The following is a 13,408-nucleotide window of genomic DNA, read 5'->3' on the forward strand; positions in this document are numbered from 1 at the left end:
ATTGTGTACATTAGAAAATTCAAACTTTAACAATTTTTGCTAATATATAATTAAAGATATTAACGATACAAAACATGTCTTGTCAAACGTGTATTGGAGAAATGGAAAATCTAATAAGGGATAGAAGGAGTAGGTCTTCTCCTGCTAAGCTTCAAAAGTTCAGCTAGTCTTGTAAGAGATCATCTACTTTTAATTTAAAATTAGGCACGAAAGCCCAATAATAAAGAACGGGCCATCTTTCTAAATATAGTGACTACTTTTATTTTTTATTTTATTTTTGTGTGTTTTACTTGTAGGTCCATGATAATAGCATCAAGTTCGTTGATGACTATGCAAGTCCAAGCAGCAAGGGAGAGAAGAGAAGAAGGGCTAGGTCGGGATGCTACCAATATTTTTTAGTCAAGTTACACCTTAGGCTAGATTTTTCATCAATGTTATTGTTTCTTGTAAAGACTTATATATATGTGTGTACATTATAAATTATTACTTCTATGATAATTGGTACATTTCAGAAACATATCTTTTCGTTGGCAAACAAAGTAAGTTCACAACAAGAATATGATCTCCAATGGTATTTGGGTTAATATTTGATATAATTTCAACAAGAAATGTGGTCACAATACTAATTGGTCACGAATAAATAAATAAATAAATAAATAAATAAATAATTACAACGAGTTTGTATAGTAGCAAGAAGAAATTTGGTCTCAAATGTAGGGAATGCAGTTGTAAGAACATGGTTTCAATTTTTAGTGTTAAACATTTACGACGAGAAAATGGTCGTAAAAACATGTGAATTGCGATGAGAATGGAATATGGTCGCAAAAGTATGTTTACGATGAGTCAAATAAATTGGTTGTAAAATTAATAACGACGAAGCCTTTTGCGACGAGTGACGACCACATGTGAATCTCGTCATAAAAGACTTTTTACGACAAGATTTTTCTTTTTTATGACTGAAAATTCGGACATAGATGGCACATTTTCTTGTAGTGTCATGTTATTCTTGGCTCAGCTAGCTTCCAAGGAGCACTTTTTCTCGTTACAAAATGCAACGCAAGAGCATCTTTTCAATCATATACTTTTCTTCATGTTCTTGTTTGGGTAAAAGTGGAAGGTCTACCCTTGATATATAGTAAAGCTCACATTGCTAAAAGAGCGCTAAAAAAAATAGGTCGAGTGATTTTCTTCGACAACAAATCAACTTTACCTAGATTCATAGACTATCTTAGAGCAAAAGTGGTTATTCCTCTAAGTAACCCTCTTATTCCAGACTTCTTCTTCGATTACCAAAATGGTGACCAATTTTAGGTTTTTTTCAAATATGGAGTGTTCGTGTTTTGCACAAAATGTGGTCGCGTAGTTCAAGAGATCCAAACGGACCACAGATAACAACAATGATGCTCACCAAGACTAGTCCGAAAATGATCGTTCATGTACACCAAATCCGGGCGCACTACCAACTTTTGAAGGCTCAATTTTGTGCAAAATGACATTCTATGATTCGGGTAGCTCGTCCAAAAGAAATAGATCAAGGTCCAAAAGTGGAGTCAAGATCAATTCTCAATAACTCATTTCGTCTCGAATAATCACCACATCCTTTAAATTCCACAAAAGATAACTCCTATCAAACCAAGCAAGAGGAAAAAATCAAGAATGGTTACCTCCACGCGCCTCCCATCAAAAGTTAGGGGACATCTTACAGGTATGAATTTATAGGGTAATTTCAGAATGACATAGATGAGATATTACAGCTCAAAGAATATTTTTCTGACCAAAATATTTAGTATTTCAACCCCCCCCCCTTAATTCTAATGCAGCGTTTTACAACTCTAATCCCATCTCCCCTTCCCGTGCAGGGGCTTCATGTATTTTACCCCTTTAGTGAGCTATTTGTCGAAGATAGCAATGAAATCACCTGCAAAATGTTATCTTCTTCCACATGCTTCTAAAATTCCTTCATACCTTGTTTACAACCTCACGTCATTTATTCCTCTATCTCCTTATCCCCTATTATTAACCTACTCCACCTCTAAAAAAAAGCATCACCCACTCATCTTCTACCCCCCGCCCCTCATTATGACGGAAAATATCTTCCATGGCTTTTGACCCATCACCATCTGAATCCAAAAAAAGAAATTTATCCATAGATTTTATCATCGATCACTGAAGAAAACTCTTTCCATCCCTCTCACAAAACCAACCTAGCAGATATCCTCACAAAAGTCCACCTCACTTATTCGGCTAGGCTATACATTCCCTCTAACCTTTACTCCGACACATTTATTACTTTTGGGTCCATTAACTACTTAGAACTCAACAACATCTTCAGTTTCACGAACCTATCTCAAAGCACAAGGTTCAAATCTTTAAGTCCATGTAACTCCTCCTTAAAGGAGCTTCAAGATAATTAATGTATATTCATGTTTGAGCCATAGGACGGATTGGACCAAGTGGTCCAAAAGTTTCAAGCTTCAAAACAAAATTCATCTCATCCTCTGAAAGTCCGCACCGACGCATCTTCTTTGGAAACCGAAAAACCCACACTATGTTTTCCCGAAGTCCAAGGTACATCCCCTTCATCGTTGATCCAGAATCCCATTCCAAAACCTCCAGCAAATTCTCTAGATTCACAAACTTCGTTCGCTTCAGCCTTTTTGCATTTTCAAGAGGAAAATTCGAAAAACTTAATGGGTATCCAAGAAGATCTCGATAAAATACCTCTCCAAAAAAATAATTTCCCCTTCAAATTTAAGATTCAAGGATACCCTTACTACCCTTAGTTCCCTATAACCTTAGTGAAGAGAAAGAGAGTCGAAAATGTGAGAGTGAGCAATTGGGACCATCAGGATTCCTAGCTCTGAATATGATAAATCTCTCTCAAAGCTCGTCTCCTGGATACGAAGTTCATGAAATTTGGGACTTAAACATCATCCCTCTAACAACAAAATTCTACGAATATTATCAAGATGCAAAGAGAAATAAATTCAGAGAAAGAATAAAGGAAAGAGCGTCCTTGTCTTTGGATTGCGCCAAGAAGAGGAGAAGGAAGGTTTGAATTCAGCAGGTGGTAAGGAACTCAAAAAAAGGTGCGACTGACCAGGATCAGTCTCCCACCGCAAAATGAACATCCTAAGTTGGAATTGTAGAGGGTTGAGTTCAAATTCCTCCCCTCTACACTCATTTATCTTGAATATCTTAGATTTCATTTTCCTTGCTGAGACTAAATGTTATGTTGTGGACCTTGAATCGTGTTTCAATAGGCAGGGGTTCAATGAGTGTACGGGGGCAATTGCAATATAACAGTTGTGGCCTCTTCTTGTGTTGGCTTTGGAGTATGGTACTTTCCTTTTTGTTTAGTTCAAAAAATGCCATAGCTTGTAAAACTTCGCTAACTTATGTCTATGAATGCTATATAGCTTTTGTCCACGGGTCCCCTGTTATTCAAGATAGACAACAAGTGTAGGATTCGGATCACTACAATGATTAGCAACAATAAAGGAAGTTGGGTTCTGATAGGAGATTTCAATCAGGTCAAAGATATAAGTCAAAAATAGGGAGCAATTCAAAGTTGCTAGGAGCTAAAAATTTCATTTAGTTGAAACTATAAACAAGCTGCTAAATATTCGTTTTCATGGAGTAAACTTTACATGGACTAACAATAGAGAATGAATAGATACAATAAGGAAGGATTAGACAAAGCTCTTTGTAATCCTCTTTGGAAAGACTTTTTCCCAGACGCTACAGTCACAAACCTTCTAACTTTATTATCGGATCACAATCCTATTATTCTACAAATTCATCCACCTCCAATCAAAAGGAAAAGACCATACAAATTGGAAAGTTGGTGTTTGCAAAGGGAAGAGATTAAACATAAATTGAACTCATTTGATCCAAGAAGAAGTGACTAAAGAACAAAATGATATTACGGATTCTGACCAAGCTTCTACCAGTATCAAGCTCAAAAAATCAATAAAATCTCATTATGAGTTAAAGTGGCAATATTGGAAACAAATATTCATATCTAAATGGCACTCTTTCGGAGACAACTCTACTGCCTTCTTTAAAAGTGTCAAGACCAGAAGTTCACAAAACGAAATCCAATTCATCAAGGACAAAGAAGGTAATTGGATTAATCTCAAGAAGGCTAAGAAACAAATTCTCCGACCACTTCAAAAAGCTTTTCAGTGTTGACCCTTCTTGCCCTAATGTGCTACATAATGATCATATTTTTTATTACCTTTACACTCTCTCAAACTCCTAGATTGAAACACTAATGAAACCTCACAAAAGAAGATATTAAAATTGCCTCTTTTAGTGCTAAATCCCTAACATCTCCAGGCCCAGATGGATTTTCCCTACTCTTTTTCCAGAATAACTGGGAAAAAGTTAAACAAAGCATTTCAAACTACATTCTTTTCTTTTCTTGAGAGTGGCTACCTCTTAAAAGAACAAAACAGAACTTGCATCACTCTCATCCCTAAGATTGATAGACCAAAAACAGTCGATCATTTCAAACCTATAAACCTCTATAACACCTCCTATAAAATCATTTATAAATCATTGGTAGGAAGATTGAAGTTGATTCTTGGTGATTTGATTAGAGAATTTCAAAGCGCATTCGTGCCAAGCCGTCAGATGATAAACAATTGTTTGATAGCCCATGAAGTTATAGATTGGGTTAAAAGAAGGAAAAAAGGAACCTTGTAAGCAGGAATTATGAAGATTTATCTCAGCAAAGCTTATGATAGAATCAAATGGGATTTCATTAATGTTATCCTCACTCGTATGAGATATCCAGATAGCTGGATCACTTGGATTCATGTATGTCTTTCCTATGTTTCTTACTCCATTCTCATAAATGGATAACCTACCGAATTCTTCAAACCTTTAGGAGGACTATGACAGGGAGATCCTCTCTCTTCCTACATCTTCATCCTCTATGTGGAGGTTCTTCTTATTTATTCTTCACTGATGATGCTCTGTTTTTTTTTTCCAAAAAGGCATGCCAAGAATTTGTTGGAAACTCAAAGAAATTCTGGCAGATTTATGTAAGAAATCAGGAGAGCTAATCAATTTCGATAAATTAGTTTCTTGAGCCCCAATACTACAAGGAGATTCATCTCCCTAATGATAAAGCCACTAGGAATGAAGAATTCCTATTCATTTGGAGGCTATCAAGCTGCCCAATGGAGTTAATGGGATCCACACTCAATATTTTGACTCCATCATTTCGAAAAATAATTCCACAATTCTTTCTTGGAAATTAATTCATCTCTCCCTTTCTGCTAGGCTAATCCTCATTAACTCTATCCTTTGTACTTTAACCTCTCACGTCCTCTCAATTTATCTTTTCCTAAAAAAAATCGACTCTACTCTTCTTAAATTTTGGTGAGCTCTTCTATGGATAAGCAGTCTATATATTGGAGAAAAAGAGAGGCATCCTGAAATTGCACAAGAAAGATGGAGGTATAAGCCTAAAAAAAACACGATCAACATGAATAAAGCTCTCTTAATAGAGCTTAGCGTATTTATAAATTTTAATCCCTCTCTTATCAAAAGGTCGTATGTTGACAGATACAAAAATTATCCGAGCGCAAGAGTCCTATGCTTTCATAAACATGTATAAAGTTGTGTCCTCGTTGAGATTACACTTCAAACACAATATTGGGAATGAAAATCAAACTCATATTTACAAGCATTGGTGGATAGGAGAAAAGAAGATATCTTCGTCGTCTACTCCAATTCAACCATTCCACATGTATCTAAGGTTTCAGACCTTACAGTACAGTCAATGGAATGCGAGACTGATTTGGAACAAGTTCAACAAATCCACATCAAAAAATATCTTAGATACTCATTTACCCATTACCCCAAAACAAGACATCTTTTACCGAAGTAGCAATATCAGAGGAATATATACAGTTAAATCGGGTTACTGGTCCCTTCGAAGCTTATCTCCTCACCAACCACGTTCTAAGGATAATTTTTGGAATCTTCTGTGGGGTCTTGATATTCTCCAGAAATGGAAGCTTTTTATTTGAACGATTATGAATCGTACGCTTCCGGTATGTGATAACCTAAAAAAAAAAGAAATATTCAGGTTGATAACAAATGCAAGTTTTGTCAACCGGTATTAGAAAATTTGGAGCATGTCTTTCGAGATTGTAATTTATCCATTAGAATTTGGATGACTACATTAGGAATCCGCCCAAATGTTGGGAACACTCTGTCTATGGGAGATTCGCTCAAAATTTTCCTCAACCTATTCTGTAAGAGGAAAAAAGAAATTGACAACCACCACAAATAAGATGAATCCGATTCTTTTATAGCCATTATATGGACAATATGGTTGCATAGAAAATAGATTGTATTTAGGAATTATAGTCCTAACACATTGAGAGCCATAGATATATACGAAGATCATATAAGAAGATAAATTTTTTTCAGACTCTCGCGTGCAAGGATGGAGGGCTTGGATCATCAACCCATGAACACAATGGCTCTGGCAGTAACTTGGACAAAAGGGGTTAAGCTTCCAAGTTGATGGGTCCTGGATCAGAGAAAAAGAAAACAATAATTGGAAAGCAGTTATTGCTTGGGTAAACGAGCGTAATATTAACCTTTGGGAGTCCATCAAAGTCCTTGCTATCTCTCCCCCTTCAAGTTGTAGCATATGTTATTCTTCATTATATCAAGGGCCTGACTCCATATTCAAAATCAATTTCTATCAAGTCAGACAGTAAGGAAGTAATATCAGCACTCAAAGATTCGAGGAAGGCTCATCCGGATATCATTATTGAAGAGATCGATCTTCAAGCTTAAAAGCTTTATTTTCTTTCATGTATCAAAGTTGAAAGAGAGGAGGTTCGGCCATTTATTAGCTTTTTTTTTTACATCGAGAAATTGTACAAACAAACACAAAAAGAGGTTAATTAAAAGACATCCTATTAATCCTACACCATCATGCAAGATGATGGGCAGAACTCACCTGAGCCATAGGCACCTTGACGAGCTGACACCAACTAAAAACCTTTGGAATAGTGTGGATATTGTCAATCGTGTATTTGATCGTGATGTCCCAAACTTTATCCGATTTTAGACCTTGCACGAGCATCGTCGGGTCAATGTAGAGTTGTAGGCAAGAAACTCCTTCCTTATGTGCCCACTAGGGAGAGCAAAGACAAGTTGCGGCCTCAGTGAGTAAGGTCGAAGTAGCATACATAGAGAGACCTTGTTAGCTACCAGTAGCTGAGCTAGTTAGGGAAGCAACCCAAGGCGGGGGCCCATTTTTGTGGCCTTATCCCAAGATCCATCAAGTGTTAAGGTGATTGTTGGTAGCCCATGGTTTGTTGTGAGATATTAGCTACAATAAACCCTAAGGGAGGATCGTATCCAAAGTGTGAGGGGGGATGTTGGGCTGCTCCTTAATAAAAATTTCGTGTTGGCGAGCACTATCTTGAATATTGGCAGTAAGAATCTGGATGGTAGCTCGAACACGACGAAAGACTTGACCGTTACGTGTTTTCCATATTGCCCAAAGCATACCCACCAACACTGGGAGACGGTGGCCATGGTCGCCTTCGTCCTCTCTTAGCTTGATGACACTATCCAACAGTCAAATAGCAAAGTCAAAGCTAGAAAAAATAGCCTTCTCTTTATTAGCATTTATAAAAATAAAAATAATAAATTTTCTACAGGTGCAAGTCAACACATTTCTAAACTTAAATTTGTATGATATCCTTTTTTTTACCTAATATTGCAAATTACAACATATGCATATAGCATATGAAAGGAGGAGAGTGAAATATGACTCGTGTGCTTAATTACTATAATAATGCTTTCTTTGTAGAAAAATTCACCAAATAGGGAGATGTTACAAGTATTACAAAACATTCCAAAAATAAATATGTTGCATGTATCAAGAAACAGATGGAGTGTTCTATAAAATGTGTCCTTAATCACAACACTTAACTTTTACCTTTTTCAATGCACAACTTTCAACCACTATTAAACTAATTATTCATTCAAAAAGTTGATATTTGAAAATTTAACATACATTGAATCAAATTTAACAATCTATTGTCTTCACACAAACAATAAAATCAATATGTTACACTCATAGCATGTCTCATACTAACAAAAAGAAAAAATTAACTCGGGAATATCATAGTTTAACCAAAAAGAAGGCCATTAAAGAGATTCGGAATAATACCCATGCCCCACAGCTACATGCACATTCATGAGACGGATACTGCCCGTGTCTATCTTCAAAAATTTCTTTAGGATAACTCTGAACTCCAGTGACCACTTAAGCCTTTAGCAACTCATCATTCATACTGAACTTAAAATAGCCCGTTCCCAACCAAACAGAGAGCCTGAGAGCACAAAGCGCCTCTCTAGTCTCTACAATTACAACAGTTGAAAAAAATATTACTCATACCCACTCTAAATAACATCTTCAAAAGCAAAACACCAAAACTCAGCTATAAATTCGTGACAATGGCGAGAATCACATGCGTATCATATCTCAGACAAAGATTTGCTGCTATGGTCCTTTAACAAACATTCTGGCACATACATGACGGAGAACATAGCTAAGACTAACTCTAACAAGGAATAATCCTATAACATAATGCAAACAGCAAATTTTACAGAGGAAAAATATCATCCCATTGCTGAAGATGGCCAAAACTGTTAGATTTGCCCGAATTCACCACAACTACCTCTACTTTTTCTTCTTTTTCTTTTCCTTCTTCTCACTCACAGGTTCAGCTTCCTCATCAGCATCTGCATGCTTTCTTTTCTTTTTCTTATCCTTCACTCCTGCTTCCTCGTTATCCTCAGTCTCAGCCTGCTTCTTCTTCTTTTTCTCCTTTTTGCCCGCTTCTGGTTCTTCAATTTTATCTCCATTTTCAGCAAGCTGCTTCTTTTTCTTCTTCTCTTTCTTTGCTGTCTTTTCATCTTCAGGTTCCACATTTTCATCCCCGCCATTAGCTACACCATTTTCCACAACAGAACCCTTCTTTTTCTCCTTCTTTTCTTTCTTTGCCTTTTTTGTTTCCTCTTCCAAATCAACATTGCTTTCAATTCGCATCAAACTGCCATCCTTCTTACCAAGGATGGAATCAGCAGCAGGATTGTAAGTCTGCAAAAGACAGATTGGGGTGTTAGGTTTTACAAAAAATATAATCATGACAAAAGCCAGCAAGGAACTCCTTTTCCTAACATTTTTCTTGGCCAGGTTGTGGTTGGGGGGGATTGGGCAACCAATATATGGAAGAGGAAAGAGTAAAATGGACTGAGAAATACCTTCGCAGCGGTAATTAGTGCTCCTGCTCCCTTTTTATGATCTTTGTCATAGACTTCTATTTGTGGTTTTCCCTTAGCTGACCCAGCAGACCGACCCAATTCTTTACCTTCAAGGTTTCTTAGACGGGCTTCAAGCTGTCATTTAAAATGTAAAGAGGGCATATGAGAGAAGTGTGAGAAAAGAATAAAAGAGACAGGAGGAAAATTATAAGTGGAAACTTCTTGTTATGCTAAGTTATTACCTTGGCACGATTTTCAAGACCCATAGTGTTATCTGGGTTATCCCCAAGAGCATCATAACGAATTGCTAGTGCAGTTTTCGCTGCAAGGGAACGAGATATTTTCCCCTTGTGTTTAGGGGCAGCCTGCCCAATCAAGGAAGCGTGATAGATAAGCCCATATTTAGGGGTTGCATGCTTTGTTTTCAAGGCTCTGAAAAGAGCCTTCTCTGCCCCAAGAATTTGTACTGTGCTCCCAGGCTGCTTTGCAAGGTTTATTAAACTTCCACCATGAGCAATTAGACGAGCACCAACAAGTTCACCCACAAGAGCAGTCAAATTTGGAGCAATTGTGTTCATTCTGCTTTTCAGATAATCATACAACTGAGCTCTGTATTCTGCTAGAGACAAAACTTGATCACAGAGTTCCTTGATATTCAGCAAATCAAGATCGCTGACTTCAGTTCCCATGGAGATCATGGCAGCCTCTTTAAGCCCTGTCTCAACCTCCTCAGGCAATACCTGCAAAAAAAATGTTTAGGTTTTGTTTGATTCACCTTATAAGAAAAAAGTTATGGGAAGAGAGAGTTTAGATGAGGTGTAATAAAGTTAAACAAGTTCCAACGAAATCTATCAAGTCCAACGAAAGGCTATCAAAGTTCGATTCACAACTAAAATTTCGATAAGTTAAGATTAGGGAATTGCAACAGAAATCAATGAAAGCTTAACTTGATTCTAGGATCACTAAAGCTCTATCACACCATAGTTCCTGATCAACATAACCAGCGCTTGGGAACCCAAGATGTGGATCTGCAATAACACATGACTAGGGTTGATGATACAACTACTAGATATGTCATGAAACATGGAAGCCATGTCCTGAACCTTTCAGATTACTCCAAAGGATAAGATACTCTATCCTAATACTAGATTACAAGTCCATAAGGGAATCCATGCTTCTGAGTTCTAACAGAAATGGAACACAAAAACAATATACAGTTGAAGATTAGCAACAAGGTAAAATGGGAGTGTCTACCTCAGAGAAGTCCAGCTTTGCAGCATTAACACGATTTCCCATCAACTTCACAGCCTTAGCATACAGTATATTGTCTTGTACAATCTTTGCAAGCTCAGGAAAATGCCAGCCATACCATTCACGAACTCTCATTGCATAAGTATTAAGCTCTTTGTCAAGGTCATCCAACAACCCAATGGCTTGAATGATCATGGTATCTACCTGCATAAACATTTGGTGTAGGATGAAAAGGTGATATAAAAAAATTGAGGCAAAAATTAAATATATACGATCATAAGGACCCAATATCAAATTTCACAAGCCAGTATTAAATGATCGAACTTGACAAAAAGTTAGCAGCTTTTTAGAGCGATTCCACTGACCTTTTCAGGACTGAACTTTAATTTATATCTCGACAAGCTATGAGATAAACCCAAGCTCATTGGAGCCAAATCTTGAGCTCCAAGGCCAGAAATGAGCTCACTCAACTGACTTCTCACCCCTCTCATCAGCTCCATCACAGAATTATTGTGAACACACTCAATTTGCTGCAAAACATGGCCATAAACCAATTCATATTAAATAGCTGAAACCACACAAGTATACAAAAGGACATCATATTAAAATGTCCACTAACCAATTTCTCCTTAATTGCATTTCCAAGTTTAGAATCAGCAACAGCTAATGTTTCACCCTTGCAGTGTGCTTTCAAAAATTTTCTGAGTCCTTTGCTAGGTTTGCTGTCTATCAATAAAGTAGCTGCTGATAAAGCTTCTGCTGTATTTTCAAACTTGTCGAATGCTTTCAACTTTACTACCTGAAGTATTTTCAAAGACCAACTGATAATCAGAACATAAACATCATCTACAAGAACACTAAAATGCAAATACCAATTAATCACAATAAGATCGTTCTTGACCAAGAAAAAGTATTTGGTCACTTGGACAAGTTTTTTCTTCATTTCTTGACTATGAAAATAAGATAACTTCCTATTCATTTCCATATATCCACTATTTAATCAAACTAAGCACAATATTCTGCATATTATTTACCTTTCCCAATGTATAGCATGATATAGATGATTTATGATAACCCATAATTTAGTCCCTTATCAGTTTGAAAGTTCAAAATAGATCAAATTTAAGATAAGAATATATAAATTCTTATCATTTCCAAAGAACACAACGTTTAATCACAAAGGACTTGCCCAGCCTAGAACTATTTAAACTAAAACGTCAAACTTACAAGGAGACACCTCTACTCTACTCTAGAAAAGACAAACATTTCACTTCTTTATAGTAAGATTCATTTTCCCACACTACCACCATCAAAACCAGCACCAAAACCACTTCGAACATAATCAAATGAAATGCATGTTACTTATATAAACTTCAAAAAAATCTTTAACCAACTTTGACATATACCCCAAATAAACCACAAAACCATTATTCCAAATTTGCAATAATCTAAATCATATATCACAAAAAAAAAAAAAAAACAGAACAAGTTATGACCTTTCTGGCTGAATCAACAGAAGTAAACTCTTTCCACAAATCCTGCAAAACAAAATCACAAAACAAAAATGGAATATTACTTAAACATTATACAGAAATACAACAAAAACAAAACAAAAAAAAAAAAACAGGGGAAGAAAGGTATACCTCAATTTGAGAAAGCTTTCCTTCATCTAATACTTTAAACAGGGCAAAACCCGCAGGAGTTTCAAATAAAACCAACATTTCTCAAGCCTCAAATTTTTACCTTTTCTTCTGTAACCCAAAATTACAAACAAAAAGAAGCAAAGAATTAAGAGTCAGTGAATGATTATACGAAAAATAGGAAAAGAAAAAAAATTTGAATGAAGAAACTTACGAGAGAAAAAGAGGAAGACTGTGAGAGGAGGGGGAAGGACTGAGGAGGGGGTATTGCAAGGGTTTTAGAGAGGCGAGCATGAACCCTAAGTATAGACCACCCCATCATATATTTTGCGGCATCTTCAAAATAGGAGAATTCTTTTGGGTTTTGGGTCGGGTTAACCCGAGTTTGGAATGTGGGATTTTCTATTCTTTCCTTTTTAAACTAAATATTGGCCCATATCAAGATTCAAGCCCTACAGTATGTTCTGCACTTTGATTTGTAATTATTTTTGCCTATTAATGTAAATCTCTATTATACTTGCTCCGTTCCATAATAAGTGAAACACTTTTCTAAAAAAGCTCTCATATAAAAGAGTGGAGTGAAGGGAAGAGCTATGGTGTCCCCATTTAAATAGACTGTTTTTTTCCTCTTTTCCTTTTTAAATTACAAAATCAATTTCTACTAAAATGATATTTCAAAAAAACTACCGCAAATAAAATTATAACAATCAATAACAAGTTAACTTAAATCAATAGAATTTTGTATAATTCACGTTATGAATCACTCAAATGCGAAAATTTTACAAAAACAGGAAAATTTAATTGCAAATTATAACTCATTAGTAATTACATACTCCCTCTTTTTTTATCATTCTCACTTTTCTGTGCGCGTCTTCCAATGCACGTTTTTAAACTTAAATATCTTTCATTATATATTAGTAAAAATTATAACGATTGAATATTAATAAAGTACTAATTGAGACAAAACAAAATAAGACCCCGCATGACTATATTTTTCTTATAAATTGAGAACATTTGAGAAGATTCTTTCTTAGTATGAATAGTGTCAAGATTCCAAGTGAGAAAGATAGAAAAAACAGAGAGAGTACTCCGTTCCCAAGAACCATTTACAATTACATACTCAAAAAAAATTGCAAATACACTAGAATGTCAATACAAATTCCAAACTAAGAAAAACATACGATTTCGAATGGGAGTTCACATTT

At 35.9% G+C, this 13,408-nt stretch overlaps 1 protein-coding gene across 1 annotated transcript; it reads right to left on the minus strand.

Moving 5' to 3' along the window:
- Positions 1 to 8,460: 8,460 nt before the first annotated feature.
- On the minus strand, positions 8,461 to 12,571 carry LOC104901466 (probable nucleolar protein 5-2). Its single transcript, XM_010689054.4, has 9 exons — positions 12,418 to 12,571; positions 12,207 to 12,314; positions 12,060 to 12,101; positions 11,183 to 11,362; positions 10,929 to 11,093; positions 10,567 to 10,767; positions 9,555 to 10,052; positions 9,313 to 9,447; positions 8,461 to 9,148 (listed from the first exon to the last, which is right to left on the minus strand). Exons 2-9 carry the CDS (start codon positions 12,282 to 12,284, stop codon positions 8,729 to 8,731), a joined length of 1,719 nt encoding a protein of 572 aa, XP_010687356.1. The 5' UTR covers positions 12,285 to 12,314; positions 12,418 to 12,571; the 3' UTR covers positions 8,461 to 8,728.
- Between the last annotated feature and the right edge of the window lie 837 nt (positions 12,572 to 13,408).

The sequence above is a fragment of the Beta vulgaris genome, chromosome 8 (genome assembly GCF_026745355.1).
Source record: "Beta vulgaris subsp. vulgaris cultivar EL10 chromosome 8, EL10.2, whole genome shotgun sequence".
NCBI classification, from domain to species: Eukaryota; Viridiplantae; Streptophyta; class Magnoliopsida; order Caryophyllales; family Amaranthaceae; genus Beta; species Beta vulgaris.

Coding starts and splice junctions, on each gene's coding strand:
- LOC104901466 (XM_010689054.4), bottom strand. CDS start 12,284: ATGTTGGTTTTATTTGAAACTCCTGCGGGTTTTGCCCTGTTTAAAGTA. Junction 11,363..12,059: donor CTGTTGATTCAGCCAGAAAG/GTCATAACTTGT, acceptor AAAATACTTCAG/GTAGTAAAGTTGAAAGCATT. Junction 9,448..9,554: donor GTCTTGAAAATCGTGCCAAG/GTAATAACTTAG, acceptor TTTAAATGACAG/CTTGAAGCCCGTCTAAGAAA.